The sequence below is a fragment of the Silurus aristotelis genome (assembly GCF_946808225.1).
Source record: "Silurus aristotelis genome assembly, chromosome: 3".
NCBI lineage: Eukaryota > Metazoa > Chordata > Actinopteri > Siluriformes > Siluridae > Silurus > Silurus aristotelis.
In genome coordinates this window covers 17748331-17776040 of record NC_139576.1, presented here as the reverse complement: position 1 = coordinate 17776040, position 27710 = coordinate 17748331, and the positions used below count along the sequence as shown (strand labels likewise).

The 27710-nt window shown below is 37.4% G+C and overlaps 1 protein-coding gene across 2 annotated transcripts; it reads left to right on the top strand.

Annotated features, from left to right (window-relative positions):
- Positions 1-1586: 1586 nt before the first annotated feature.
- mao (monoamine oxidase) lies at positions 1587-27710 on the top strand. 2 transcript variants are annotated; one of them, XR_014532675.1, is made up of 16 exons: positions 1587-1755; positions 12742-12836; positions 13093-13230; positions 18370-18474; positions 18638-18729; positions 18842-18983; positions 20703-20852; positions 21999-22158; positions 23134-23230; positions 23357-23410; positions 23497-23554; positions 24228-24325; positions 25099-25210; positions 25291-25353; positions 25468-26822; positions 26945-27710. XR_014532675.1 is itself a non-coding variant. In XM_083536449.1 (15 exons), exons 1-15 carry the CDS (start codon positions 1707-1709, stop codon positions 25621-25623), a joined length of 1569 nt encoding a protein of 522 aa, XP_083392575.1. In that variant the 5' UTR covers positions 1587-1706; the 3' UTR covers positions 25624-27710. The 2 variants fall into 2 exon arrangements, 1 of the variants encoding a protein (XP_083392575.1); XM_083536449.1 differs by having other exon boundaries at positions 25468-27710.

Genomic DNA, 27710 nt, shown 5'->3' with positions numbered 1-27710 from the left:
CATAAACCGATCATTAATCTGTTGTTTTTACACATTTTTATAAATATATACTTAAAAATATATATAAGTAAATGTATGTTTACTGATAGCATGGCAGCTGTAAACATATTATTTGTTTCTAATGCTAATTGAAATGATTGCTGCAAGAGCCCACTCTACTGGATATACTGAAAAATGCACAGCAAAAATGGCTTTCCATCTCTGGAACCTGAAGACTTAAAGTCACTTTATTTTGGGCTCTTTGTAGCCTATTGTATGCTGTTAGGCATTAGTCTTTACATTCCTTGCTAAGTAAGTATGGTGAAGTTGAAACAGACACCTCAGTAAAGGTATGTGGCTGTGGTCCACAGAAAGACAAACTGCAGTGCTATTGTTAACTCAGTATCTGGGTGAAGGCCTTTTCTCTATGGGATGTCCTCCAGGATATTAAGATGTCCTAGCGTGGAGTTTTACTAGCTTGCTCACCTAAATGGGATCAGCTCAGAATTATCTGCAGTATGTTAATTATTGAACCTAAAGGGCTTAGTGCATACGTTTCTTTTTTGTTTGCTACACACAGTACCAACTGGATATTTAAAATTTGTAGCTGTGCACATTTCCCTGTAGTTCTTCTACTGAAAACTGTGCTAACTTGGTGACATTTAAAAAATGTGGAGTGTGCTCAGATGGTCATTTGATTGTCTATGTATAGCATACAGTGTTTTTCCCTTAGAAAATTAAGATTTTTTTTAATATTTTATACAGACTTTAGTTTTCAAAGGTGATTTGCAAAGAGAGACACCTGCTGCATAGCACAGAGCAAATCCAGCCACAAGAGGGCAAATGCTTCCACTTTCACAGGGAATTTAGAACATTAATTTTACTTTACAGTGAATGACAATGATTACCAATCACTAATGTCTGATTCTTTTGTCAGACAGAATGTTTTAAAGACTTGTAGTAATTGTTTGAAATTTTGTATAATTGAAAGGTTTCATTTATTATTGCCAAATGATAATGATTTGCCCTGCTGGCATTTCTTTCCCCCAAAAAGGCATAAAGTAAAATCTTTAAAACAGTGGTTAAAGTGTTCTGGTGGTCCCCAGGGGGGACAATTCACAATATACATATTATTTGCATATATTTATATATAATCTACATATTGTTACAGTGGTGGATATAACAGTTGTATTTAGGTTTATACATTCGTTAACTGGTATGAATAGATACTTGGTTTTATAGGTTGAATCCAACCTTAATAAGTGAGAAACAAATTGTCACCTTGAGTTTGATGTGCTCTGTCAGTGAAAAGTCCAGGAATAAATGCTTGGTTTAGATCAATGGTTTAATTAATTTTTTTATGTAAACTTTTTAATGTAAAAACGGTCTGAATGTTATCATACACATTAGAATTTAAATATTAAAATTATATTTCAGTAAATCTATAGTTTTTACAGTGGGCAGATGGGTTTGGGAGACCCTGTTTTTAACCATTAACCATTTAGTTAAGCGCTGATAAACGCTAATATAAGAGCCCGCGGTAAGATTGCATACTGTAATTACAGAAGCGTGCTGTGGGCGGGGCGTGTGGTTTGTGGGCGGGGCGTGTGATGTGTGGGAGGGACTGTGACATGCTCGAGGTGGCTCTTTATTGCGGCCGTGAGCTGCACTGCGTTTCTCTGTGAGAGACACAGGGAGGAAGAGAACGGACAGGGCAGTACAGCACCATGACAGCCAACACGTACGACGTGATAGTGATTGGGGGAGGCATTTCAGGTGAGTATTACACACACACCAAAAAAAAAAAAAAAAAAAAAACTTAATGAAACCCCATGTAAAGTGGTAAAGTTTGCATTGCGCATTAATGAGAGGCGCAGCGGTCTGAATGCAGGATTTAAACAGCTGTGATATTGATACTCACGATAACGAGACGCTCTCCACAGGGAGGGACTTTAGCATCTTACAGGCTGTCGGGCTTTACTGCATCCAGATCTCTGCACAATTCACCAAGCACGCTGTCCTGGAGACAGGTTTACATGTGGATATGATAAAAAGCGCGTGTATTATAAGGGTTCATTTATTTACTACGCGAGATGAAACTTCAGTTGGTTTAAAGCTCCTGTGTGAGCAGAGTTCGCTTCCTGTTCCGTGAATCTACCTGTAATACCATTACACTGCAGAGACAGAGAGAGAGAGACAGAGAGAGAGAGACAGAGAGAGAGAGAGACAGAGAGAGAGAGAGACAGAGAGAGAGAGAGACAGAGAGAGAGACAGAGAGAGAGAGAGACAGAGAGAGACAGGAAGAGAGAGAGAGAGACAGAGGGAGAGAGAAAGGAAAAAAGAGGGAGAGAGAAAGAGAGAAAGACAGAGGGAGGGAGAGACAGAGACAGAGGGAGAGAGACAGGGTGGGAGAGAAAGAAAGAAAAAAAGAGGGAGAGAGAGAGAGAGAGAGAGAGAGAGAGAGAGAGAGAGACGGATAGGGAGAGAGGTCTTGGTGGTGATCAAATGTCCCCATAAGGATAGAAACACCGGGGAGATTTGTCCTCTGTGGGAACATTTGGTTTGTCTCAACAATTTAGTGAAAAGCTGCAGTTATCTTTAATTATAAAAAAAAATTGCAGCAAGAACCAAAAAGTTGATTTGGATTACTGAAGTTAAAATGTGAGTCATTTGATTAATTATATGCATTATTAATAATAATAATAATAATAATAATAATAATAATAATATTAATAAAAGAAGAATGTCAATGGATGGTCCTTACAAGTGCAATAAGGCAAACTTGTGTGTATAAGGACAAGATGAATTCCTCCAGAGAGCTGTCTCACTAGTTGTAACTTGTCCATATGGTGGTCTTTTTGTTTTCTCAGATGTGTGGGTATTGGGCCATATTCACATTATTTATTATCCCTGAACCATAGCAAGATTAGATAAGTAAAGGCATGATAAGTAATGAATAAACCTGGCCTGTACGTGGAGCACATGCCCGTTGGTTGGTTTAATGTGTGTCTATGAATATGCAGCTAACACAGTGTTTATGTGAGTGTGGGCAAATCTGCTGCAGCACCAGGGTTTATAGCTTGATCTTTGACAGTTTGACACTGACCCCGTGAGTAAAGTTAGATTTTTCACATCAAAGGCACTCGTCTGTCACGTAGAACACTTGCACTGATGATACGAGTGCATGCTAATTTGTTAAACTTGGGCAACTTTTATTATAGTCCACGGTTTTATAGTCCTAGTTACTGAGACTGCAGCCTGTTAGGCAAGACACAGAAGGCAATTAAAGGTGTAAGGTTTATTAGCCACAGCTTAAAGAATATGAGTAAAATTTACTTCACCTTTAGTGTTTAAGGCTTTCCAGGAATTATAGTGCATCCTACATTGCATCAGATAAATCAAGTTAGTGGAGGTGGGGGGTGGGGGTGGATGGTTGTGTAATGCTTACTTTGCACACTAAATCTTATTATTACAGAGATGCCTAAAATAAAAGAAGAAAGAAAAAAATGTTTGGGGCATATTTGAGTCCTTTACGGTCCTTTTTCTCAAAGCATCTAGCAAGAAAATCTTTTTTTCTTCAAATAGTTTGTACGCCTTATTCATTGAGCTGCTTTGGTGCTGCCTTATATAGTAAAAAGGGATTAAATAACATTTATAAGAGCAATAAACTATAGTGAACTGTGTTTATGTAACAGTGCTATGATACAAGGGTCATGTCCTTTTTGCTGTAAAGAGGAAATTCCTTTCCTGCTGATTAAAGTTGATGGCCAGTTCCTACACTGTATATCAGGACATTAAAGGAATTAGCAATTCGGGGCAGACGACTAAGAGTTCTGCAAAATGGAGAGCAATCATCGTGAAATGTGTGTGCTAAAAGTTAGAGTTTCTGGATAAACAGGACCCTATCTCCTGCTGATAAACTTCGGGGAAGGTTGTTTCCCCTTGTACAGATATATTTCTCTTATCTGCTGAAAAGTTGTGTAACTACACCAGATATTTTGTTGAACTAGTGTTAAGAATTAAATGACATTATTTGTAATCTGAAGTCAGATATTAGGTACAACTGATTTACACTGATAAAAGTGATATCTCAAGCATTTGCCTATAATACCTATAATGCTGGGGCCACATTACATACTCTTTACATGTATTCATTGTGTATTAACATTGGTTTTGGTCTATGAACTGAAGTGTTTTATGAACTGCCCACATTAAACTCTTAATTATTACTGTACAAACGATTGTATTGTATTTGTTTCAGTGCACATCTGTGAATATAATGATGGGGCATGTTATGTGTTAGTTTTCTCAATCTAAATTAGTTTTCTACATTAGTTTTTAGAGAGTAACGGTGACAGAAACTGAATAAACGATAAAGTCTATATAACTATATGAAACTATATAAGGTTGATGTGTAAATCGTCATAAAGAATGAAGCTGAAGACTGGGCATTCCACATCTAATCACGTGAACCTTGTGTTTTCGGTTCGGCATCCTGTGCTTGCTAGGATACTAGAATTCTGCTTCTGGAGAACCGCCATGCAACCAAAAAGAGCATGTAAAAACGGAACAAGATAGATGTGGAGTGTGTGTGTTTGAGGGCTACTCGGTTAATCTTGGAAACACAAGCTCGAGTGTAAGAAGGCTACAAAGCTCTCTGCTCAATCCCTTTGACTTCTTCATTACTGATAAAATCCCTTTTGCGCGGGTGTAACATTGTTTTGAAGTACTTGGGACATGATGGATGAGGGGTTAGAGTTATCTTTATTGCCCTTCATTGCCCCCATCATTGGAGTGCAAGGATACTAAAGTTCTTGGATCTGTGAGGTGTTCCAGTTGATGACCTTGCAGTTTATTTGTGAAGGGTTCCACAATGGACTAGGGGTCACTGTCAAAAACCTGCATTTTTGTCCACTAGTTCAAAAGGAAGGACTGAAGCTTCAACTGCTACTGAATAGTACTGAATATTTTCGGATACAATTCGCATCCTCATTTACATTGTTTGTCAATTGAGGAGACTGTGTGAAAGAGTTTTCACAGAGAATGATGCAATTATTTTCGAATATAATATTAAATAGCATGTGGGAGATTCAAACATGTTTGTTCCAGACTATAGATAAAGGTCCACTAAAAACACTTTATACCCAACAGACATTTGTAGCCATTTCATGGATATTTGCTGTTTATTGCAGTCACAAATGTTAACAAGTTTTAACTGACGATTTAAAAAAGCTGAACAAACATTAAAGACAAAAGTGTGCTCAGAGAGTGCTGTCAAGTGCTTCATGATGTTCCTAATCAATGTTTACTTTTCCACATTAATGTAATCGGAAAGCGCCAACACCAAAATATGTCTGCAATGAAAATGACACAGCTGTGAGTTTCTCAAAATGAGCGCAACACTAACGCTTGATTCCTATTGTTTAGTTTTTGTCTGTACACAGTGAGGTATCTACAGGGGGATCATTATGTAACATCTAAGCATTTCTATGTGGCAGTGGAAAATTCAACTGGCAGCATCCTATTCAATTTATATAACAAAGGCAAGATATACAATAACAGGAGCATGGAAAACAAGGACCTGTTGAATATAACGTCCCCCTCCAAAAGTATTGTAACAGCAGGGGCAATTTTTTTAATAAAAAAAAAATGTGTATTATTATTTTATACATTTTTTTTGTTAGACATCGAATCCAGTTGGATTTATCTAGATCTGTTAAAGAACTAGGAACATGGCACCTTTTTATTTAAAATGTGTTTAAGAAATATAACTGAATAAGTAAGAAGCTGGTCTTTCTTGTTTGCCCAGATTGGTTGTTATCTGTGTATAGAGGAGCAGAAAGTCACAAAAAATAAAAAAAAGAGACAATTAAGCAGAGGTATTACACAAATATTGGGTTAGGGTTATAACAATCGGGAGTTTCTTGCAGATCATGGGATAATGTATTTTAAATAACTGTTTAAAGAGGAACTTTGAGAGCAGAAATATAGAGGCCATATTGCAAATGGCACACCATCAGAAAAAATCCAGAATGGAAATGGAAAACCAATTCAGATATTTGCCACAAAAGTCTTGTAATTAGAAAGGAAGAAGAAAGGATCTGCTCATGATCCTAAACATGGCTCAGTGGTCAAGCTTTTTTCTTTTTTTTTTTTGTTTTTTTTTTTTTTTTGGGTGGGGGTGGGGGGATTTACTCTTTCTGAAAAATGCTTACTATATCTATTGATTATTTGTCTCATGATTGTAAGAGCAGAATGAATACAGTAGTCTACAAAAACATTGTCTGCCCATGTACTGTGATATACTACCAATCTAATTGGGAGGAATTTTATCATGCAAAAACAATGACACACTGCCATCACAGAAAAGTACTTCATCAGGGAGGGAAAGTGGAAATATTTAGACTGGCCATGTCAATCTCCTGCCCTCAATTTAATTGAGCATGCATTGTTCGATGATGTCAGTTGAGCTCGAGTTCAAAAATCTTCAGTGTATAGGGAAATCAAATGAATTGGCCTTGTTCTTCCAATACGATGCTTTAATTCTCTATTGCATTCTCAGCATGAATAAACAGGATTTTAGTCTTTGAGTAAAGAAGAGCCTGACTCCAGCTTGACTAGCTTCATTATGCAACTTTGCATAATGCTTTACTGTTTCTCATAGAGGGCAACAACTGTCCCTTTCTCTAATCTTTTTCTGGGTGATTTCATCTTAAAATACAAATTATTTTTGCATTTGGCAGCATGTGTGAAGCTATAGTTTTTAAATGGTGTGGTGGACACAAGAACAAGAGAATAAAGTGCACCACTCATAAACATCCTCATTGGCTATTATTTGTTAGCATTAATGTTCAGGGAGAGATGCAGTGGGGTTTTTTTTTTCATTATTATTTTTTTATATACTAGATTTTTAGACAGATTTTTAAGAAAAAATATTGACAGGTTACAGGAACAAATAAGCACAAATATGTATTTCTTTAGACTTAATTCTTTAGAATTTATATTAAATAAAGGAAGATGCCTTAGATAAAACAAATGTGTTTATTATATAAGTTATGGAGATCTGTTTTCTCATTGATCAATAACTCTTCATATTATCTAGTAGCTCCCAGTATTCACACATAATGCTATCATTAACATTACGTTGAACATTAGTTTTAGGAACATTCACAATATTGAAGGTGGGTTAGGCAAAGAGAAGTTGCAATGGCATTTAAATAACAGAGGACCTCGAGACCAATAGGTGGTCCCTGTCACATCCAGTCTGTTTTTCTGGCAGCTGGTTCTGATAATAGGATTTCGCAATTAAAGCTAAAGCTGGCACATAAAATAGATTCTGTTAGGACTTTAATATTAGGTTTCATCTGAGAGAACATTTGAGGTAATTAAGTTTGAATTGGACTTTAAATGGCAAGAATCATTAATTTGCAATTGACCTTTGTGCCACAGAGGGGTGGCTGTGGTGGGTAATGTCTGAATCTGAGCTCAAAACATTAAACAGCTTTCTTTTTTTAATAATGTGTAAGAACTGCTGTTGGAAAGGATTTCCCCATTAAAGACGACTTCTAAAACAAGCATTATGCAGAACAGACCACTGTGACATTCAGAGTTTATATTTGTTTTGATATCTTGGAGCTGCCTGCCGTGTCACCTTTTGTTCTTGATGAATAGTGAAAGGCAGTCAGACCATGCTTGCGTTTACCCTCACCAAGCGACCGCATCCTTACATTTGCAGTTGCCATGGAAACCTTGGCTGGTTCCTCTGCACACTTGCTTTACAGCAAATGGCCTGCTGTATTGACACTAACAAGAATAAATCCAGCTGCTTGTTTAACTGGCTTACTATGAGAGAGAGTTAGATTTTTGCTGATTTAAGCCTTAAGGATGTTTTGCTATATTATCAAATGATTTTGTGTGTAGAATTGTGTGATTTAACTGTTCCAATTTACTAAAACCATTGTAACTGACTTTATGATGGTAGATAGTTGATTGTAGAGTTCCTGATTAATGATTTACAGTTTACTTAGATGTTGTTCCTCTGGTCAGCTGCATATTTTAACTTATTGTATGTTTCCTTTTGTTGTGTGCCACAGATATTAAGAATTAGGATATTTGCCTGATTTAAGAGCCAGAAGCTTTCTGTTCTACCTCATTATTAAATTAACTTCACTGCAGTTAGGTCATGATCTGCCTCAGGTGTAGCTGGATGTTGGAGAGGGAGCAAAAGAGCATTAAATCTTGAGCTGAACACCGAAAGGCTAAAGGAAAGGCAGACTGACCAAAATGGTGCAATTGTTCATGGCAACCAATTGGCATGGCCATGTCTTCTGGTCATGATCCAAGAGATTCAAGATTAGCAAGTCACTCAAACAATAAACTTTATTTATTTTATCCGTAATCAAGATGAGTACTATTGTTTCTACTAAAAATACTACAATGCACACATACTGTATAGTTCAGGCTTCAAAAAATCATTTGATTAAAGTTAATATTTGATTCAAGTTAATAATAAAAAGATAATAATAATAGTGAACTGGTCTAGTTGGAGATTGACTAAGACAGACCAAGAGGGAGAACAAGCATGGGAGAGACATCTGTGATGAAGATTTTTTTATTTTTATCAATATTTAATCTCCCTTAAATTTTAATCTCCCTTTTTTCTATTCTGTAACATTCCCACTGGACTGGTTCACTCTGGCAGAAATTATTAACTTGAATCAAATGATTTCTTGACATATTGTGCAGTATGTATGCATTGTAGTATTTTCTAGATTCTAAGATAAAGTTCATTGTTTAAATGACTTGTTAATCTTAAAACTCTTGTATGTAAGATGTGGTATTTCTGCTTTGACAGAAATCATGACCAGAAGACATGGCCATTCCAATCCCTATTTTCGGCAGGATGATGTTAGACATATCGGAGCGATATATGATTTTTACCCATTGGATTCAATATTGAATAATTAATCATTATTGAATAAGTAAATTATCTTGGGAAGTGTTACAAGCAATTGTTATGGTTTGTCTTATGCACAGTGTTATACAATGTGCAGATGTGTTGGGTATTACAATTTCATCATGCTTTTGGGTTGTTCTGCTTTCTATTCCAAAGGGAACTATTCATATTTTCTAATAGCTCAGGAATGCATAGCTGTAAACCAGATTTCATTCATATCTGAAAAGATTTATTATACTGGATTTGGTTTAAATGCTTTAGACATAAAAAATCAACTTGGTCAACTTAATTTAACAACTTTTATTACCAAGTTAAATTAACAGAGTCACATAAAAGCTCCATTACAGCAGCAGTAGATGAATGCAACAGAGCTACTTAACATAAATTGGATTAATGAGCATTGCAATTGCAAATATGCTAAAAGTAATAGATATTCTAATGGAAGTCTAATTTCAAGACCCAGTAGTATGATAAAAAGGTTCTAGTGCATTTGTACAGATGTGGCCTTTTTCTGATTGATTTAAGAACAAGGCAAAAACAAAGAATATCCTTTCTGCTCCAACAATTAAAAAAAAATAAATAAAATTGTTTAATTGAGTGTTTGAATGACGGTTGAAGTTTCCCAAGAGTTGTTAATGCCATCTAAAGTGTATATTCGAGGCTGTATGGCCCCCATGCTACATTTGTGGGCGTAGTAACAGCAGCAAAACATTATATGAGCGCTTCACTGCCTGACTTATCAGATCCTTATCATAAATCCACACTAATAGGTGTGGTGTTCTGTGGGTATATGATTAAGTAGGATTTCTTTCATATTGCAGGATAGCACCTATACTGGCATAATATCCTGACTCGGTCCCCCTGATGTTAAATGTTATACACCAGTACAACAAGCAAGGGGCCCAGTTTGCAACAAGTTGTGTACTTTAGCCTCTTCCATTAAAACTTCTGTTTTTTTTTTCCGACTGTAGTGTGAGTGCTTACGTGCTCTGTGGCATGTCTCACTGCTTCAGTTTTTTCCCAACCCTTTAAACATGTGGTCTTGTCTGCTTAAGACATTAACCATAAAAGAGTATAAGAATCATAAAATTTTTGTCTTTTTGTCCACTTTTTGTCTTTGAGTATATAAATAACTTTCCATAGATGTAGACACATCAGTATACCTAAACATGAACAAACAGTTATGTCTACACCCTTCTTTTTGGTGCATGCATCAGTTGTTGTAAGTTGTAATAAGCTCATCTTGAAAAAAACATTCTCAGTATTTTGAGACATTGCCATCATTTATTTAGTTTTGATTTAGTAAATGGTTTGTTTTGTTAATTGGCTTTGTTAGTCTACTCATATCAGATGTTTAGACTTGGTCTTAGTTTGCTAAGACCAAATGCAGTTTCTCACAGAAGTAGAGTTTTCACTTCCCCTGTAGAAAGAGGAAGGCTGTGTCTTTATACAGGAATCACCGCAATCTGAACTGTTACAGGATGTCTAAAATAGGTGTCAGATTCACAACGAATCAGCATAATATTTTATGTATATATATGTATATGTATGTGTGTGTGTGTGTGTGTGTGTGTGTGTGTGTGTATGTATATATATATATATATATATATATATATATATATATATATATATATATATATATATATATATATATATATATATATATATATATATATACACACACACACACACACACATACAGCGGGGAAAATAAGTATTTAATACATCAGCATTTTTATCAGTAAGGGGATTTCTAAGTGGGCTATTGACACAAAATTTAAACCAGATGTAGCCATCAAGCCAAATATTGAATTCATACAAAGAAACCAGAACATTTAAGTATACAAGTTGAGTCATAATAAATAAAGTGAAATGACACAGGGAATAAGTATTGAACACAGGAAGATAACAAGGTGCAAAATGGCGTAGAAAGCCAGGAGATCACCTGAAATCTGTCAGTATTGAGAGAGAAGCCCTGCCCCCTATCAGTACTAATTGATATCAGCTGCTTTAGTCCTAATTGATGGCCTATAAAGGCTTCTCATTACCCAGGAGGCACACAGGAAAGACTTCATGATGGGTAAAAGCAAAGACCTCTCTCAAGATCTTCGTAATCTTATCGTTGAAAAGCATTTTGATGGGAATGGTTATAGGCGCATTTCCAGAATGCTGACTGTTCCTGTGAGCACTGTGGGGGCCATTATCCGGAAATGGAAAGAGCATCAGTTCACCATAAACCGGCCACGATCAGGTGCTCCACGTAAGATCCCTGTCCAAGGAGTCCAAAGAATAATCAGGAGCGTTCGCTAAGAGCCAAGAACCACTCGGGCAGAACTTCAGGAAGACCTTGCATCAGCAGGTACTGTTGTTTCAAAGAAAACTATAAGCAATGCACTGAACCGCCATGGCATCCATGCACGCTCACCACGCAAGACTCCATTGCCGAACAAAAAGCATGTTGAGGCTCGGTTAAAGTTTGCGAAAGACCATTTGGAGAAGCCTGTGGATTATTGGGAGACTAGTATGTTTAGATGAAAGCAAAATTGAACTTTTTGGCAGTCATTCTACACACCATGTTTGGAGAAGAAATGGCACTGTTTACCACCCCAAGAACACCATACCAACAGTTAAGTTTGGGGTGAAAGCATCATGGTTTGGGGCTGCTTTTCAGCAAGGGGTACTGGCAGACTTCATATTATTGAAGGCAGGATGAATGGAGAAATGTACTGGGACATTCTGGATAAAAATCTGCTGCCATCTACCAGAAAGCTGAAAATGAAAAGAGGGTGGACATTTCAGCAAGATAATGATCCCAAACACAAGGCCAAGGAAACAATGAAGTGGTTTCAAAGAAAGAAAATCAAGTTGCTTGAATGGCCCAGTCAATCACCTGACCTAAGAACTGAAGATCAAAGTTCATAAACGAGGCCCAAGGAACCTTCAAGATTTAAAGACCATTTGTGTGGCAGAATCTGCCAAAATCACTCCTGAGCAATGCAGACGACTGGTCTCTCCATAAAAGAGGCGTCTAGAATAATCACCAACAAAGGCCTTTCTACAAAGTATTAAATAAAGTGTGTTCAATACTTATTCCCTGTGTCATTTCACTTTATTTATTATGATTAAACTTTTATACTTAAATGTTCTGATTTCTTTGTATGAATTCAATATTTGGATTGATGGCTACATCTGGTGGAAATTTTGTGTCAATTAGAAATCCCCTTACTGATAAAAATGCTGATGTGTCAAATACTTATTTTCCCCATGATGTGTGTGTGTGTGTGTGTGTGTGTGTGTGTGTGTGTGTGTATATGTATATATATATTTGGACTGTTACACAATTTATACATATAAACATAGCAATCAGCCATAACATTAAAGCCACCTACATGATATTGTGTAGTTTCTCCTGTAGGCCACTAAAACTGCTTGTCAAACCAACATGTCAAATGGAATTGGATATATATTACCTGGGGTTATATCTGATGGTTATGTTATTGATGATAAAATGCAGTGTAATTATACCAGATGTGTGCATGCACACAGTCTGTAAAAAAAAAAAAAAAAAAGACAGATTCTGACAAGACTACAATTCCAGATATTGGATTATTACATGACCTCACCCTCCTATGAAAAACTGATCGAGTATGAATGTGTGTCTTCTTTAACATCAGGAAACTGATATTATTACAGCTTGTTAAATAGCATCACATATAATACTGTGATAATACAGTTATTGGTAAATAGAGGTACCAGAATTGTTTTTACAAAACTATAACTCAGATTCCTGCTTTTTGTCTCGACAGGTTTAAGTGCAGCTAAGCTGTTGGTGGAGAGTGGTTTAAACCCTGTGGTTTTAGAAGCCAGAGACCGTGTCGGTGGAAGAACTTACACTGTTCAGGTATGACAGAGTAATTAGAGAAATAAGGTATAAGCGTGTGGTTTATTACATCTGTAGGACACTCCGAAATCCAAGCTAGATACTATGATTTGTCTAGCAAATAGGAAACCTATGCATGAAAATGTTTATTTTGTCTATAATGAATAATGTATAGTAAAGGCTATTTGGAATTGTACAGATGGATTTATAAATTACTCCATGTTCAACTAACCTATTGGATAGTGCTATTGAGTTATGAATTTGGCATGCCCCTCAGAATAAACATGCCAAATGGGTGGATTTGGGCGGAGCATACATCGGGCCAACTCAAAACCGGATTCTGCGTCTGGCCAAGGAGTACGGCGTTCAGACTTACAAGGTCAACGAAGAAGAGTCCCTAATTCACTATGTGAACGTAAGTAAGAAAACATGTCTCTTTCCATTTCAGTGTAAACACACTCAAAACATTCACAACTGAGCACAGGGAAAACAGGAAGCTGCCTAACAGCTGGGCTTTGAAGACTTTACTATTTTCAGGCAAAGAAAAAAATACCCACTTTATCCTGCATTCTCATATTGTAGTGCACAGAAGGTTATAGCTGGTCTTTCTCTCTATCTGTCTATCTCTCTTTCTCTCTCTGTCTCTCTGTGGCACATAAAGCTATTTGCTCAAAGCCTTGTATAGCATAATGGTGCCAGAGCCTGGAGATGCTAATCAGTGCCTGAAGGAAGTGTGTAATATGTTTAGAGTGGACACAGAGGAAGGAAAGGAAAACAGCAGCCTCACCATCCTTCTTGCTTCTTATATCCAATTTTGTCAGACGCATCTCTGCCTTTAGTGCACACGCAAGTATTAGATTTCCCTGAAGACTCAGCTGTTCTATGGCTCTGGCCAGAATCTGGAGCTGTAAATCGCAGGCATCTGAGAAAATGGCTAGAATAATTAAATCTGTACGTGTAGTGGATACATATGGAACAAATACACTCAGTGGCTTTGTTTAACTCATGTGCATTTAAGAGAAACACAGCCACACACATGAGCATGCTTGCAGAGTGAAAGGTCACAGAGAAAATCTACTGGAGGATGTCAGAGGAGTCTGGCAGAAAACCCCAGAGGCATACTCATTGTGCGCAAATGAGAAGTTGTTCATAAGCATTAATAAACATTTTGGTGCAAATCACAAGATTCTGCTTTAAATCTACAAATCACTGTGAAGAAAGGTTCCACCTTGCATGGGTTCTTCTGCTTATCAGAAAATTGAACAAACCACACAAGCACGATTCGAGGCTAGTAAAACTGTATAATATTATTCATGCTAAATATACAGTGCAATTTCAGATCTCTGTGTCTCAGAGTGATAGCATATGATATTGCAGCTTGACAGAAGCATTGCAAGATGTCACATCTAATGTGTTTTGTCAGTTGAGTCCCTCAGGCAGAATTACTTCCACAAAACAAAGCATCAGGCAGTGACAAATCATGTGTGGATAGAGTTATATATTTTGAAGGATTTAGGCTTAGATGTATATTTGAAGTGATGTTTTCCTTAAAAAATAGTTATTAAGAAAGATTCTGCTGCACTTTATGTAGCTTGTGTTGTGTTGTAGCTCTATGTTGTTTAGTGTAGCACCAGGGTTCTGGAGGAACGTTGTCTCGCTTTTACTGTGTACTGTGTACCACTGTGTATAGTAGAAATGACAATAAAAGCCTCTTGACTTGAAATTCAGACAGAATCTATATATTATTCCACCTACATACCGCCAAAAACTTTTGTTTTCTATTCTTCCAAAACTATTTCAGAGAAGCAGCAAGGCAGAATTAGAAGAGTCAGAAGTGTGTATAGCCACTAGCACATGTATACAATTAGCTTGTTTTTTGTTCCCTAAGAGAGGAAGCTTGTGTTTCTTGTGTTTACAGCAGCCTTCTGAACCTTGTTTATGACCCATGTTCTCCGCATCAAACTGCCCAAAATTTTGTGTGTATATGGGTGTATGTTTGTGTGTTTTCTTCAAATCCGCACTGAGGCACTGTTTCTGTGTCCTCATCTTGGCTGCAGCTCCCATCAAAAGGAGATTGCTATCAGTTCTGAAAAGACTAGCTCTCTGTCCCCCTCCCCCTCCACATATCCTCTCCATCTCTCTGCTTGTCCCTGTGTTTAGTAAAAGGGGTGTTGCCCTTCATTCATTTCATAACCAGACTCTGGAGACAGAATTCACCTAAAGCAAACACACAGAACATTTACACAGGTTGTAAGCTGTCTTCTTCTGATTCACCCTCTAATTAGGGAACATGATCTGGATAATTGTTCAAGGTCACTAGGACTATGAAGAGGGCATTATAAAGCATAGCATAAAGCTCCATGGCATGCAAATGTGTGTGAAGGAAGGCTTGCTCGCCAGGAGTTATTTTAAAAACAAGGTACAAGGCAAAACATTGTACTGAGATGATGCACAGAACATACAAACATGTCCAAAGCTTCCAAATAAATAAGGAATTCAACCTAGGGATTGAAATGTAAAGATTTTTGGGAAAGGGTACATTCAATATAAATGTTTCATCTACAGTTTGAACTGTAGTCTAAACTATATTTACTTAATATGCACAATCACAAAAATGTTTTTTTTTTTTCTCCCAAGTATGGTCATTTAATTAGGCTTCTATTCTAAAGAGTCCCAAATGATCACTCTTTTCCCGCCTGAAAAAATTAACCTGTGACATCCATAAAAATGTGAGATCAAATTTTGTTTTTAAAATCCATGTTAATCCATCAATGTGAAATGCTCTATTGTATTCTTCCATGTCTTCATTTGAAGAAAGTTTTGAATGATTGTGACACCACTTTAAATTCTAGAATACTGGATACAAACCTTACTGTTTCTCTGATTATGTATGAAGGTTTGACAAGTTTGGAAAAAAAAATGGTATTATATAATATTACAAGTTATGTTGTCTGCAAGCTCAATAACGCTTACTTCTAATTTTTAAATGGCATTATATAAGCGTGACTATCTGGTTGTTGAATTATAGCTTTATTGCTTTCCTTCACAAATTACTACAATGCCACAGTACTTTCAAAGCTTTATGGTCGACCTTTTAGTGTGGCAGTTATTCAACAATCATTGCTTGGTTTATATCCACACGATGGGCTGACTATTTTGTAATAAGGCTGAGCATCTGAGCAAACTGTTCAGGCTAATCAGCTTTCCTATAGCTCTAATCCTAAAGGCCTGACCTGCTTTGTCCTATTAGCCTCATACCAAACCGAGCAAGTTCAGCACATCAGGGATTAATATAGATGAAATTAAAGGTTGCAAAATAAATGCTTTAGAGCCAGTATGTGGACTAAAGAAGCAAACTTGGCTTGGCTCATTCTCTGCATAGAGAAAACAGAGTCTCTCATCTGTCTGTGCATTCTCCTCACTTCTGTCACCATGGGAACAGACCTGTTGCTGGATAGTGAGCAATCTACTGTGCTCTAATGCATTGCTCTGACACACACACACACACACACACACACAGAGAAAACCCAATAATTGCAACGATAAATGTGTTGTTTTTTGCCCACTGCTTTCTAGCACTCATCTTGTAAGATATTGATGAGTGGAAATGCTTTGCCTCTGTGGCACATTGTTGAATTTAGTGTGAGGTCTGCCTTTTTTTTTTTTGTTTCAAGATCAATAATCCATTGTGATCTTGGCACAATGCATAATCAGCTCTCATTAGAAACACTGCATGTACATAGCTCATTGGCTGATGCTTTCCTTTAAGATTTTGGTGCCTTTTTTTATTGTTTGCAGATCCATTTAAATCATTTTTCTTTATAGACAAGGCCACTTGCTGCTCCCATTATGGGTTGCCACAGTGGATCATCTGTTTCCATACTACTCTGTTCTCTACATCTGCTTCTTTCAGACCAACTACCTGCATGTCTTCCTTCACCACATTCATAACCCTCTCTCTGTCTCTAAACCATCCAACATCGCAGGTTTTACCACAGTCCTATAAACGTTCCCTTTCACAAAAACTCTTCTATCACAAATCACTCCTGCCACTTTTTTCCACCCACTCCACCCTGCCTGCACTCTTTCCTTCACTTATCTAATACTCTCTTCATTACTTTGCACTTAGTTTGCACCAAACTTAGTTTACCCCAGGTACCTAAACTCATCCACCTTCACCACCTCTTCTCCCTACAACCGCATCACTCCACTGCTCTCCCTCTGATTCACACACGTACTCTGTCTTACTCCTACTGACATTCATTCCCCTTCCCTTTCCAACGTGTACCTCCACCTCTCCAGGCTCTTCTCCACCTGCTCCCTGCTCCCTACTCTCACCGCAAATTACAAATATCATCTGCAAACATCATAGTCCACGGAGACTCCTTTCTGACCTCATTCGTCAAACTGTCCATCACCACTTCCTAAAGGAAAGGGCTCATAGCCGATCCTTGATGCAGTTCCACCTCCACCATGAACCAGTCTCTCGTTCCTACTGCACACTTTACTGCTGTCACACTGTCCTCATACATGTCCTGCACCACCCTCACGTACTTTTCTGCCACATCTGACTTTCTCATACAATACCACAACTCCTCTTTCTGCACCCTGTCTTATTCTCTAAATCCACAAACACACAATGCAACCACTTCTGACCTTCTCTATACTACCACCATGAGTTTAAAAAAACCTGAAGCATGGCCTTTAAACCTTAAATAAAAAATGACCACATCAGATAAAATACTGAAGATCAGAAGTCGAGTAGTGTTGTAATCCTCGCTCCTGATCACTTAAAGTCCTTTATCAATGACCCCATTACAAGGCTGCATAGACTACCAATTATTAAATTCATAGTAAAGTGGAGCATAGATTAGGGGAAATTTATCTCCTCTGGTGTACGTGCCTCAGATCTTGAATCTGTAGTCAAATATTAATCAATCAGCCATAAATGCATTTATTTAAAAGTCCCTCTGCAACAAAGTAATTCAGGTATGAAGTAATGTCTGCTTACTGTTACCCCATCGGCCAGCTATGGACCATGTTGTCATTCTGACTAAGCATTTCCACTACTGTGAGAATGAAACACTGTGTGAACAGGCACCCTGTGTCATATCGCTACAGTGTGCCAATGAGAAATATTTGTGTTTATGGTAATGAAGTCTTTATTTTATGAGGTTACAGTTGGAGTAATAATTTCTTGAGGACCTGTAATAATTTGAGACCCCTTAAAGTGTTTGGTTTTTAAAACCTTACACTTAATAGGATATAATTAGATCTGATCTCAAATTGTGTAATGTAATATAAGGTGAGGGGAAACAAAAAATCCCCACACTTTGCTTTTACTTATTTCAATGCAAGCCATGAAAAATGCAATGACGAATATTTTAGGCAGACAAAATATTTTCCACTCCAAAGCATAATCGTAATTCCAGTTATGATGCATTTACAAAGACATTACGTCAAACAGTGAGGTGCTATGATCAATTTTAGTTTAATGGTAGAGTGTAGAGGTGCAAAAAAAAAAATCTCATGATGGTTGCTTTATGTCTCCTAGGGGAAGTCGTATCCATTCAAGGGGCCTTTTCCTCCAATGTGGAACCCTTTAGCCGTGATGGACTACAACAACCTATGGAGGACTATGGACCAGATGGGTATGCAGGTAAGGTCATCTGCAGTATTTAGGAACAGGAATTCTCTGTTAGGCCTAATCATCACAAAGGAGCTGATATGAAATGTAAGTCCTTAAGATTCTATAGATTGAAGAGACTTTGACATTGTTATTGATGTCCTATATGGTAGCTGATTGTGAATGTATACTGCAGATCCCACAAGAAGCTCCATGGAGGTCCAAGCATGCTATAGAGTGGGATAACATGACCATGAAAGAGCTCTTGGACAAAGTTTGCTGGACAAGGTAGAGAAAACATAAAAAAAAAACAGTAATGAAAGAAAAAAGTTGAGTGTTTCTATAAGATGGGATTGTTGATACAACTGCAAACAAGTTTCTTCACATTGTTCCAATGCAGCACTGCCCGCCGCTTTGCCACGCTGTTTGTAAATGTGAACGTGACCTCGGAGCCTCACGAGATTTCCGCTCTCTGGTTTCTCTGGTATGTCAAGCAGTGCGGCGGTACCATGAGGATCTTCTCCACCACTAATGGAGGCCAGGTGAATCTCGCCAGCTTATTTACACTATCACATCACCATCACTGTGAAATATCGTGTTATGATAAGGCTTTAAATAACAAAGGGCTTGGAAATTGATACTTTGCATTTGCACTCGATCCTATGATGGTTTTTGCATGCGCAGAGAAATGTCTGTGTACTTGCATCTCTCTGCTCATCTCTGATGCTGATTACAGTATAGTCAGGTCACATTGTGTAAAATAGCACTGTAGACATGCAGGTGCATACAAGAACTAATAGGCATTGAGGTTGAATCTATTGCATCCTAACCCAAAACCCTGTAATCAGCACCTCTCTCTATTCTTTACCCCTAATTTAGTTAATCATGGTGCTCACAATAAAGTAATGGAGAGTGTGTTAGAGAAGTAAAGAAAAGAGTGCAGGCAGGGTGGAGTGGGTGGAGAAAAGTAGCAGGAGTGATTTGTGATTGAAGGGTATCCTGTAAGAGTGAAAGGGAAAGTTTATAGGACTGTGGTGAGACCTGCGATGTTGTATGGATTAGAGACAGTGGCATTGAGTAAAAGTCAGGAGGTGGAGCTGGAGGTAGCAGAGCTGAAGATGTTGAGGTTTTCATTGGGAGTGACGAGGATGGACAGGATTAGAAATTAGTTTATTAGAGGTGCAGCACATGTAGGACGTTTTGGAGACAAGGTGAGGGAGGCGAGATTAGGATGGTTTGGACATGTGCAGAGGAGGGACATGAGGTACATCAGTAGGAAAATGCAGAGGATGGAGCCACCAGGAAGGAGGAAAAGAAGAAGACCAAAGAGGTGGTTAATGGATGTGGTGAAGGAAGACATGCAGGTAGTTGGGTTAAAAGAGGCAGATGTAGAGGACAGGGGGGTATTCAGACTGATGATCCGCTGTGGTGACCCCTAATGGAGAAGCCGAAAGAAGAAGAAGAAGAAGATGGTGCTCACAATAGTGGATTTTAAGAGATTGAAGACTGCCAAAGCTACAGAGGAAGAGAACACACTGGGGTAATTAGAGAACTTTATTATGAGGTTGTGTGTGATTTCCTACTATCTGGCACCCTTTAAAGATAAGTTGCTTTGCTGCTCTTTTTGAATATTGCAGTGGTTTGCTCTGCATTGGATACTGTGTGTGTGTGTGTGTGTGTGTGTTAGACATATTGATGTTTTCATAATTAGAAAGTGCTCCCTGCATATTATTTCTTTTTATTTAAAAACATTTCAAAGCCTGCAAACAGAGTAACTGGTTTGTGGTGCAATTAAGGCATTTGTGTATGTTGAAACGCATGCAATATATGAACATATGAAAATAATTTTCACATATGAAAATAGTGGCATTTTTGATCAAGCCTTTAATATACAGAAAATAATTTGAGCAGCAACACTAACCTTTTAACATAGATAAACTTACTTTGGGTGCATTGAAACAGTATTAAGTGATTATTTCTGTGCAGACCCTGACTAAATTCGGTCTCAACAGCAGTGTGAACATTGTTTAACACAGGGTTGTTTTTTTAAATATTTAAATATAGCGCCACCTGTTGGTACATAAAGGAAATGCATACCAAATCATCCATGCCTAGTCTTCACCTGGAAACAGAATTGACAGAAAGGCAGGCAGAAGTGGAAGCAGAAAAAAATACAGAGGACAAATTATTTGGTTTAAATAAAGGCCTTTATTTTATTTCATGTGTTTCTGTCTGACTAAATTCTTGTTTTATTCCAACAGGAGCGAAAGTTTGTAGGAGGGGCAAATCAGATCAGTGAGTGCATGGCCAAAGAGCTGGGGGACAGAGTCAAGCTTCAGAGTGCTGTCTACAGCATTGATCAGTGTGGAGACATGGTGGAAGTCAAGACTGTCAATGAGGAGACATATAAGGTAATCAGTCGAAATTCACAGCCGGCTGCATTTAAGAGTCTCTTCATGCACACACATTATAGGAGATGTATTCTTGGCTCTCACAATCTAACAAACCATTGTTTAGATTAGTCCCCAGTATTTTTCACAGAATATGACCATGCATTCTGTGTATCTTTGCCATTTTTCTTTTACTACGTATCATGGATGGAGAGAATTTGTCCATAACCATAGTATTTCATGCTTGTAGTACGTTTTGCTTGTTAATGTGATTTAATAATTAATATGATTGAGTAAAGAGTAACTGCATTATAGTAAAATGCATGTTTTTTTAATCTTTAATCTTTATGGACAATAAAAAAAGTTTTCTTTGCAGCATGTGTCTTGGTATACTTGGCATGTACGCTTGTGGGATTGTGACCACAAAGCTGCTCTTAATCTCCCTGCCCTGACCACATCCTCTTTCTCTTATTAAAGCTCACTAATAGCTGTTATAGAGGGCATTATCCTGTTGACCCGAGCTGGAAGGTCTTCTCATCTGCTATGAATCCTAAAATACCCACTCCAACAAAGTTCATTAAAATGATTAGCTACATGTAATAGTGTCCCAGAAATGATTGTATGACTGGACATTTACTCTACATGTGCACATATTATTTAGTTATTATATAGGAATTATGAGCAATATAGCACACAATATTTCTAGAGTAATGTAAACATATTGATTTCTTTTGTTCCTTGAAATAAACTGTAAACCACAATAGTCACCCTACAATTAGGACATGGCTGACAAAAGCACTCTCTCTCTCACATCGCTGAACTAAACTTAGATATTTAAAGTACATTAGGATATGCTTTTAAATGCCACACCTAATCTTGTTAATATTGAATAAGCGTGCACCTAAGCAGGTTTGAGCTTATGGACTTGTTGTCTTGGTAACAAGTCTGACAATAGTTCCAGACAAAGCCAGGATCATGTCAAATCATTAACCATACAATCCAGCTAAATCACATCCAGCAGCTTCAGCACCCTGTGTGCACTGCTGATCAAACATTTATCTAAAAATATTATTTCCTATGCTACAGCTTTTGCTTAAACTATAATTACTTCTGATGTAATAAGCATTCAGTAAATGTGAATGTTAAATTCTGTGTTTTTTGTTGCAGGCAAAATATGTCATTGTTGCCATACCTCCAGGGTTGAATCTGAAGATCCACTTTAACCCTGAACTTCCTCCACTAAGGAATCAACTTATCCACAGAGTCCCCATGGGCTCAGTCATCAAATGCATGGTCTACTACAGGGAGAACTTTTGGAGGAAGAAGGGTAATTGATCAGTGCTATAAGTAGCACCGAGTCCATTATCACATAAGCAAATGCAATTATAATATAAATATATTGGCGTGCCCAAGCCCCACCCACTACTGTTAAGAGTCTGACCAGGAGGTTAGCTTCTCTGTATAAACACTGAGCTGTGAACATGTGGGTGTTTTTGACCAGAATACATTTAATAAAGTTAAAGTGAATGATATATTATTAAATGTTTAAATAGTACTCAAGAGCTAAATTGTATTTTGATACAAGATAATCATGTATTTCATATTACATGACTACAGTCTACATGACATGACTACCTGACCACTACGGCAGTGACCTTTTTTAAAAGAAAACTATATTTTATATGATGTGACACCCTATGTTACTAGAGGAACGAAGACTGGGGAGACAAACATTGGCGTAAATCAAAAGAGTAAACTCACTTTTGGTCTTGCTGAATAAAAACACACGCACGCACGCACGCACGCACACACACACACACACACACACACACACACACACACACACACACACACACACACACACACACACACAGTTACAGTTCTGTGAGTCTCATCTCTCCCCACAACCTTATCTGTCTGCATTATTAGTAATTCCAGATGAAGACGTGTAGCTGTGCTTTAATTTGTTTGAATTATTGATTGTTGTTTAGAGAAAAGACGAGAGAAGAGAAGAGTAACTAAACATTGCAATCAGTCAGTTTAGGCCAGAAAATCAAATGCCAGCAACAAAGAAACTAAGGCCATACTTATGAGGCATATTTAAAATTAGTTAACACTTATTTAATGTTGTCTCTGTGGGTTCATGTATATTTGCTAGCTAAAGTCGTTCTGGCTGTTGTGCATCTGTTGCAATTTGCGATGTCCTTTTTTTTTCCTTCATAGTGAAAATGAACTTAAATAAATGACACATTGTGTTTTTAGATGTACAGTACATGTGCTTATTAGTGCTGTTTGGTTCCAGGCTACTGTGGAACCATGGTGATTGAAGACGAGGAGTCGCCTATTGGCCTGACTCTGGATGACACTAAACCAGATGGAACAGTGCCAGCCATAATGGGGTAAGACAAGTTGTGAACACTAATGGGGCTGTGTACCTTCACCCACATTGAATAGAAACACATGTTCTTTGTAGACACAGCTGGTTAAAAGACATTCAGTTCACCACACCTTTTTCGTTCTTGCAGTTTCATCCTTTCACGCAAAAGCAGGAAGCTGGCTGGACTCACCAGGGAGGAAAGGTAAATATTTGTTGGAAACAGACTTTTTCAAGCTATTCCTAGCTGTAGTCACAGCTGACCTGAAATGTGGAATTTTACCCCCATAGAAAGAGGAGGATCTGTGAGATCTATGCTCGTGTACTAGGCTCTGAGGAAGCTTTGCATGTGAGTTTCTGTTCTTCATTAAATTATTTATGCACCGGAGTGCTGTCTGACCAGCTAACCACAGCTGTAAACCTATTCATACTTAGGGGATTGTTGATTGCAATGGTGGAGAACCGAGATGCTGAGAAGCAATTTTTGTAAAGAATTAACTGAAATCTAAACACTGGAGAGGAATTATCTAAATAACTATTTCATTTATATATCTGTTGTTTAAATATTTGTTTAATAAGAAGGGCATGATGAACAGAACATGAATCCCTCGTGCAACGATTATTACAGGCACATTGTGCAAAGATTCTAGAAAATCAAAAAGAAGAGTCATAAGGCAGGGCTCACAGCTTCGTCTTTAAGTTTTAAGTAGCATTTTCATTCTTTATAATATTATATATATATATATATATATATATATATATATATATATATATATATATATATATATATATATATATATATATATAATTTTTTCATTTATTTATTTATTTATTTTATATGTAAACAAATTCTATCTAATATGTATATCCATGCAGAGCCCACAATCTCATGTGTTCTCAATTGTGTTCTATGGCAAAAGCTAAGAGCAAAAATACACAAAGCTTTTTTTTTTTTTTAATTAATTTTTTTTATCAATAAATCAAATAAATATATGTGGATTGCTAATTGTTGCTATTTCCAGCCTGTGCACTATGAGGAAAAGAACTGGTGTGAGGAGGAATACTCTGGTGGCTGCTATACGGCCAGCATCCCCCCTGGAGTCCTTACTCAGTATGGCAAGTAGGTACACTTAATTACACTTCATCTGCTGCTCCCATTCCTGCGCTTAATTACATGTCTATTGTAAGATGATCATCCCTCCAGATTCACCACAACCCTGATAAAGATAAAGTGGTCACACATACTGTAAAACCGATATTATATACGTAAATACTTTTTTCTGCATAGATATAGCCGGATCTATTCTAGTATTAAATAAGGCCTATGCCTTTTTTTTTTTATTGGTATAGCTAGGGAATAGTGCTAGATATATTTATATTATATTTATATAAGCATTTTCTAAAATATTGAACACTAGAGCCGGCTTCCTTTTTAGAGGAGTTGTTCAGATTGGACAGAAAGCCTACATACTGGGAACGTTTTGATTGGACTTTATAACACAGGTAGAAATGTTTCGAATTCATTGAAGGAAGCCAACAGAGTGCAATTTCTGTACAATCATTTTGAAAATACACTAATAACAACCATGGTCATGAATAATGCTGTACTGCAAACCATGAAAGATTTCAAATATTGTGTTTTATTTATGAAGGAGTGAATAAATTGTGTATTTATGGCTTTAAATATGTATGATGGGCTTTTTTTCATTCTCCATAGCAACTCTTTAAGTAAAAAAAAAAAAGCTATATATATATATATATATATATATATATATATATATATATATATATATATATATATATATATATATATAATGATGAAAGTTTTTGAAAGACACATGAAGTTTTAAATGGTAGATGTGAGGTAACAGTTGTGCATCTCTCTGTGTGTAGGGTCCTGAGGGAGCCTGTGGGCAGACTTTACTTTGCAGGCACTGAGACAGCTACAGAGTGGAGTGGCTATATGGAAGGGGCTATTCAGGCTGGAGAGAGAGCAGTCAGGGAGGTGAGACATCACAGCACTTTGCATACAGCTATTTATTAAATAAACATAGTACATAGAACTTTAATCTCTCTTTCTTTCAGATTTTGGTTTCAATGGGCAGACTGCATTCAAGCCAAATCTGGCAAACAGAGCCTGAGTCAATGGTACAATATTTATTTCCAGTGTGGTTATTTAAACTCTTTTATACAAGCCTACAGAATGTATATGCATTTCTGTACTATTGGTGTGCATATCTTTTAACATTGACTTTGTTTCAGGATGTCCCTTCCTTGCCATTTGTCACCACATTCTGGGAGAGAAATTTGCCATCTGTTGGAGGATTCTTCAAGTTCATGGGCGTGTCCTCCGTCCTGGCAGTTGCCGCTATTGTAGGCGCTGTGGCCTGTAAAAAGGGGCTCCTTCACCGATGCTAGAGCTCTCACTTTAGTGTCTCACTGGCCATGGTTAAGACTGCTTTCTCCATACGGTCACCGCACCAGGGCTATGCCGCTGACTAGGCGTGAGCTTGTCAGTTCTAGATTTGATTTTGAAAGTAATTTTAACACTTTATCAACCAATCACATTTTATGTACAAATTTCCCAGTGCAATGAAGAAAATATGTACACTTTCCTGTTAAAATGAGAGCTGCTTTTTTTTGAAGGGATACACCATATTCAAAGGTGAGAAGCAGTAAAGATGTTTGCCTGGCCACTAAGGCCACAGACAACAGTTACATTTCACTATAAAGTCACAACACTTATTCTCACGTACAATACAGAGTGTTCGTCTTGAACACGGTTACCTCTGATGATTTTAGGTGCTGTTCTAAGGAACTCCAAACCTGAACTAGCCTCTCAAACTACATGTGACAATAAAGTGACAAACTACGTGTAACTAAAGCATTAGCAGACTTATGTTTTATGATCATGTATCACAAGCAACATGATCTTTCCACCATATGTCCTCTCTGACACATGCCACACAAAGTGCTCACTGAGTGGCCCGTAGTCGCTAAAGCTAGAGAAAGCCCAGGTTGTTTCTTCATGCTGCTGTGCATGATTGATTGTGGCATTCGTGTCAATTACGATTAGATTTTTAATGAATGTATTTGAATGTTGTTGTTGTTGTTTCTTTTCTTAAAATATTGTATATGATTTTGAACATAATTTAGACAGATTTATACTTGATATATACATTAAGTTGTTGTTTGGGTTTGTTTCACATATTAAGTGTTGAAGGTGATTTCCATTCATCCATACTGTCACTTTTCACCATATGTCAGCATTCACAGGTATATCATTCCTACATCATATCTTTCTGGCTATAGAATAGAATAGAATAGAAAGAATAAAAGACTCAGCATGATGGTTCCCACACTTCGTATTCAAGGTTGCGCAGAACAGCGTGCTGGAGTATAATATTATAATATATATAATATATAATATGTCTCTGTTTTATCAGTAAAGACAGTTTATTTCTGACACTCTAGATGTGTTTTTCACTGCTAAAGCTTAGAATGATGATACAAACCATTTGCAAATTTGACTTAAAATTGTGACTAAATGAAAATGATGTGGGAAGACAGAAGAAATGGGACATTGAATAGGTGTGTGTGTGTGTGTGTGTGTGTGTGTGTGTGTGTGTGTGTGTGTGTGTGTGTGTGTGTGTGTGTGTGTGTGTGTGTGTGTGTGTGTGTGTGTGTGTGTGTGTGTGTGTGTGTGTGTGTGTGTGTGTGTGTGTGTGTGTGAGCCCAGTGTTTTTGGAATGTGTCAGTGTTCCAAAGCTGTGTTGTATTGTTTGTGGTGCCTTAACGATTTAGACGTGTTTGTCATTTTTAAAGTGCCTCTGTGATTGTGTGTGTGTGTGTGTGTGTGAGGGCAATGAGCTCCTGGGTCTGCCACTGGCTACTTTAGTGAATAGATTCTTCATATAACTTACTTCTTTCTTCTTTAAGTGTTTGTTTATGCAGCACAAAGATGATAATGTCACCTTTTTTTTAAATAATCCTCATAACGCCGCTATCATGTCTTGCCAGCTGTCGTGTTCTTGTGGTCATGCTCATGCTGATGGGTCATGACTGTTAAAAGTTTCTTGAGCCAGCACAATGTCACTAACTCCTAAAGTAGCCAGAGGAACCAGAGAAACCGGATGTGAACCAGATATTTAAAAAAGTGCTGACCAATCTATTTCAAAGTTTACCATAGCATAAAGTAGCTTTTTATCCGAATCTGGTGGACTATGAGCTGTAATGGTGCAGTGAATCTGTCAGTGATGTCCTCATGTCATGTTGTAGTTGATGGAACCTCTTCGTCTGGTGAGTCATGTATTGTGCTTTAACAAAGCTTTGCTAAACCATGGTGCAGTCTCTACACTTTGTCTGCTGCTGATTGTGCTAGTCTTGGGTGAGAACCCTTCGTCAAAGCCATGTGTTCACAGTGTCCAATGTCTTAGACTTGTAATTGCATTACTTAATTTCTTTGTACAAATCCAACAACACAGATGGTAATAAAATATGAAATT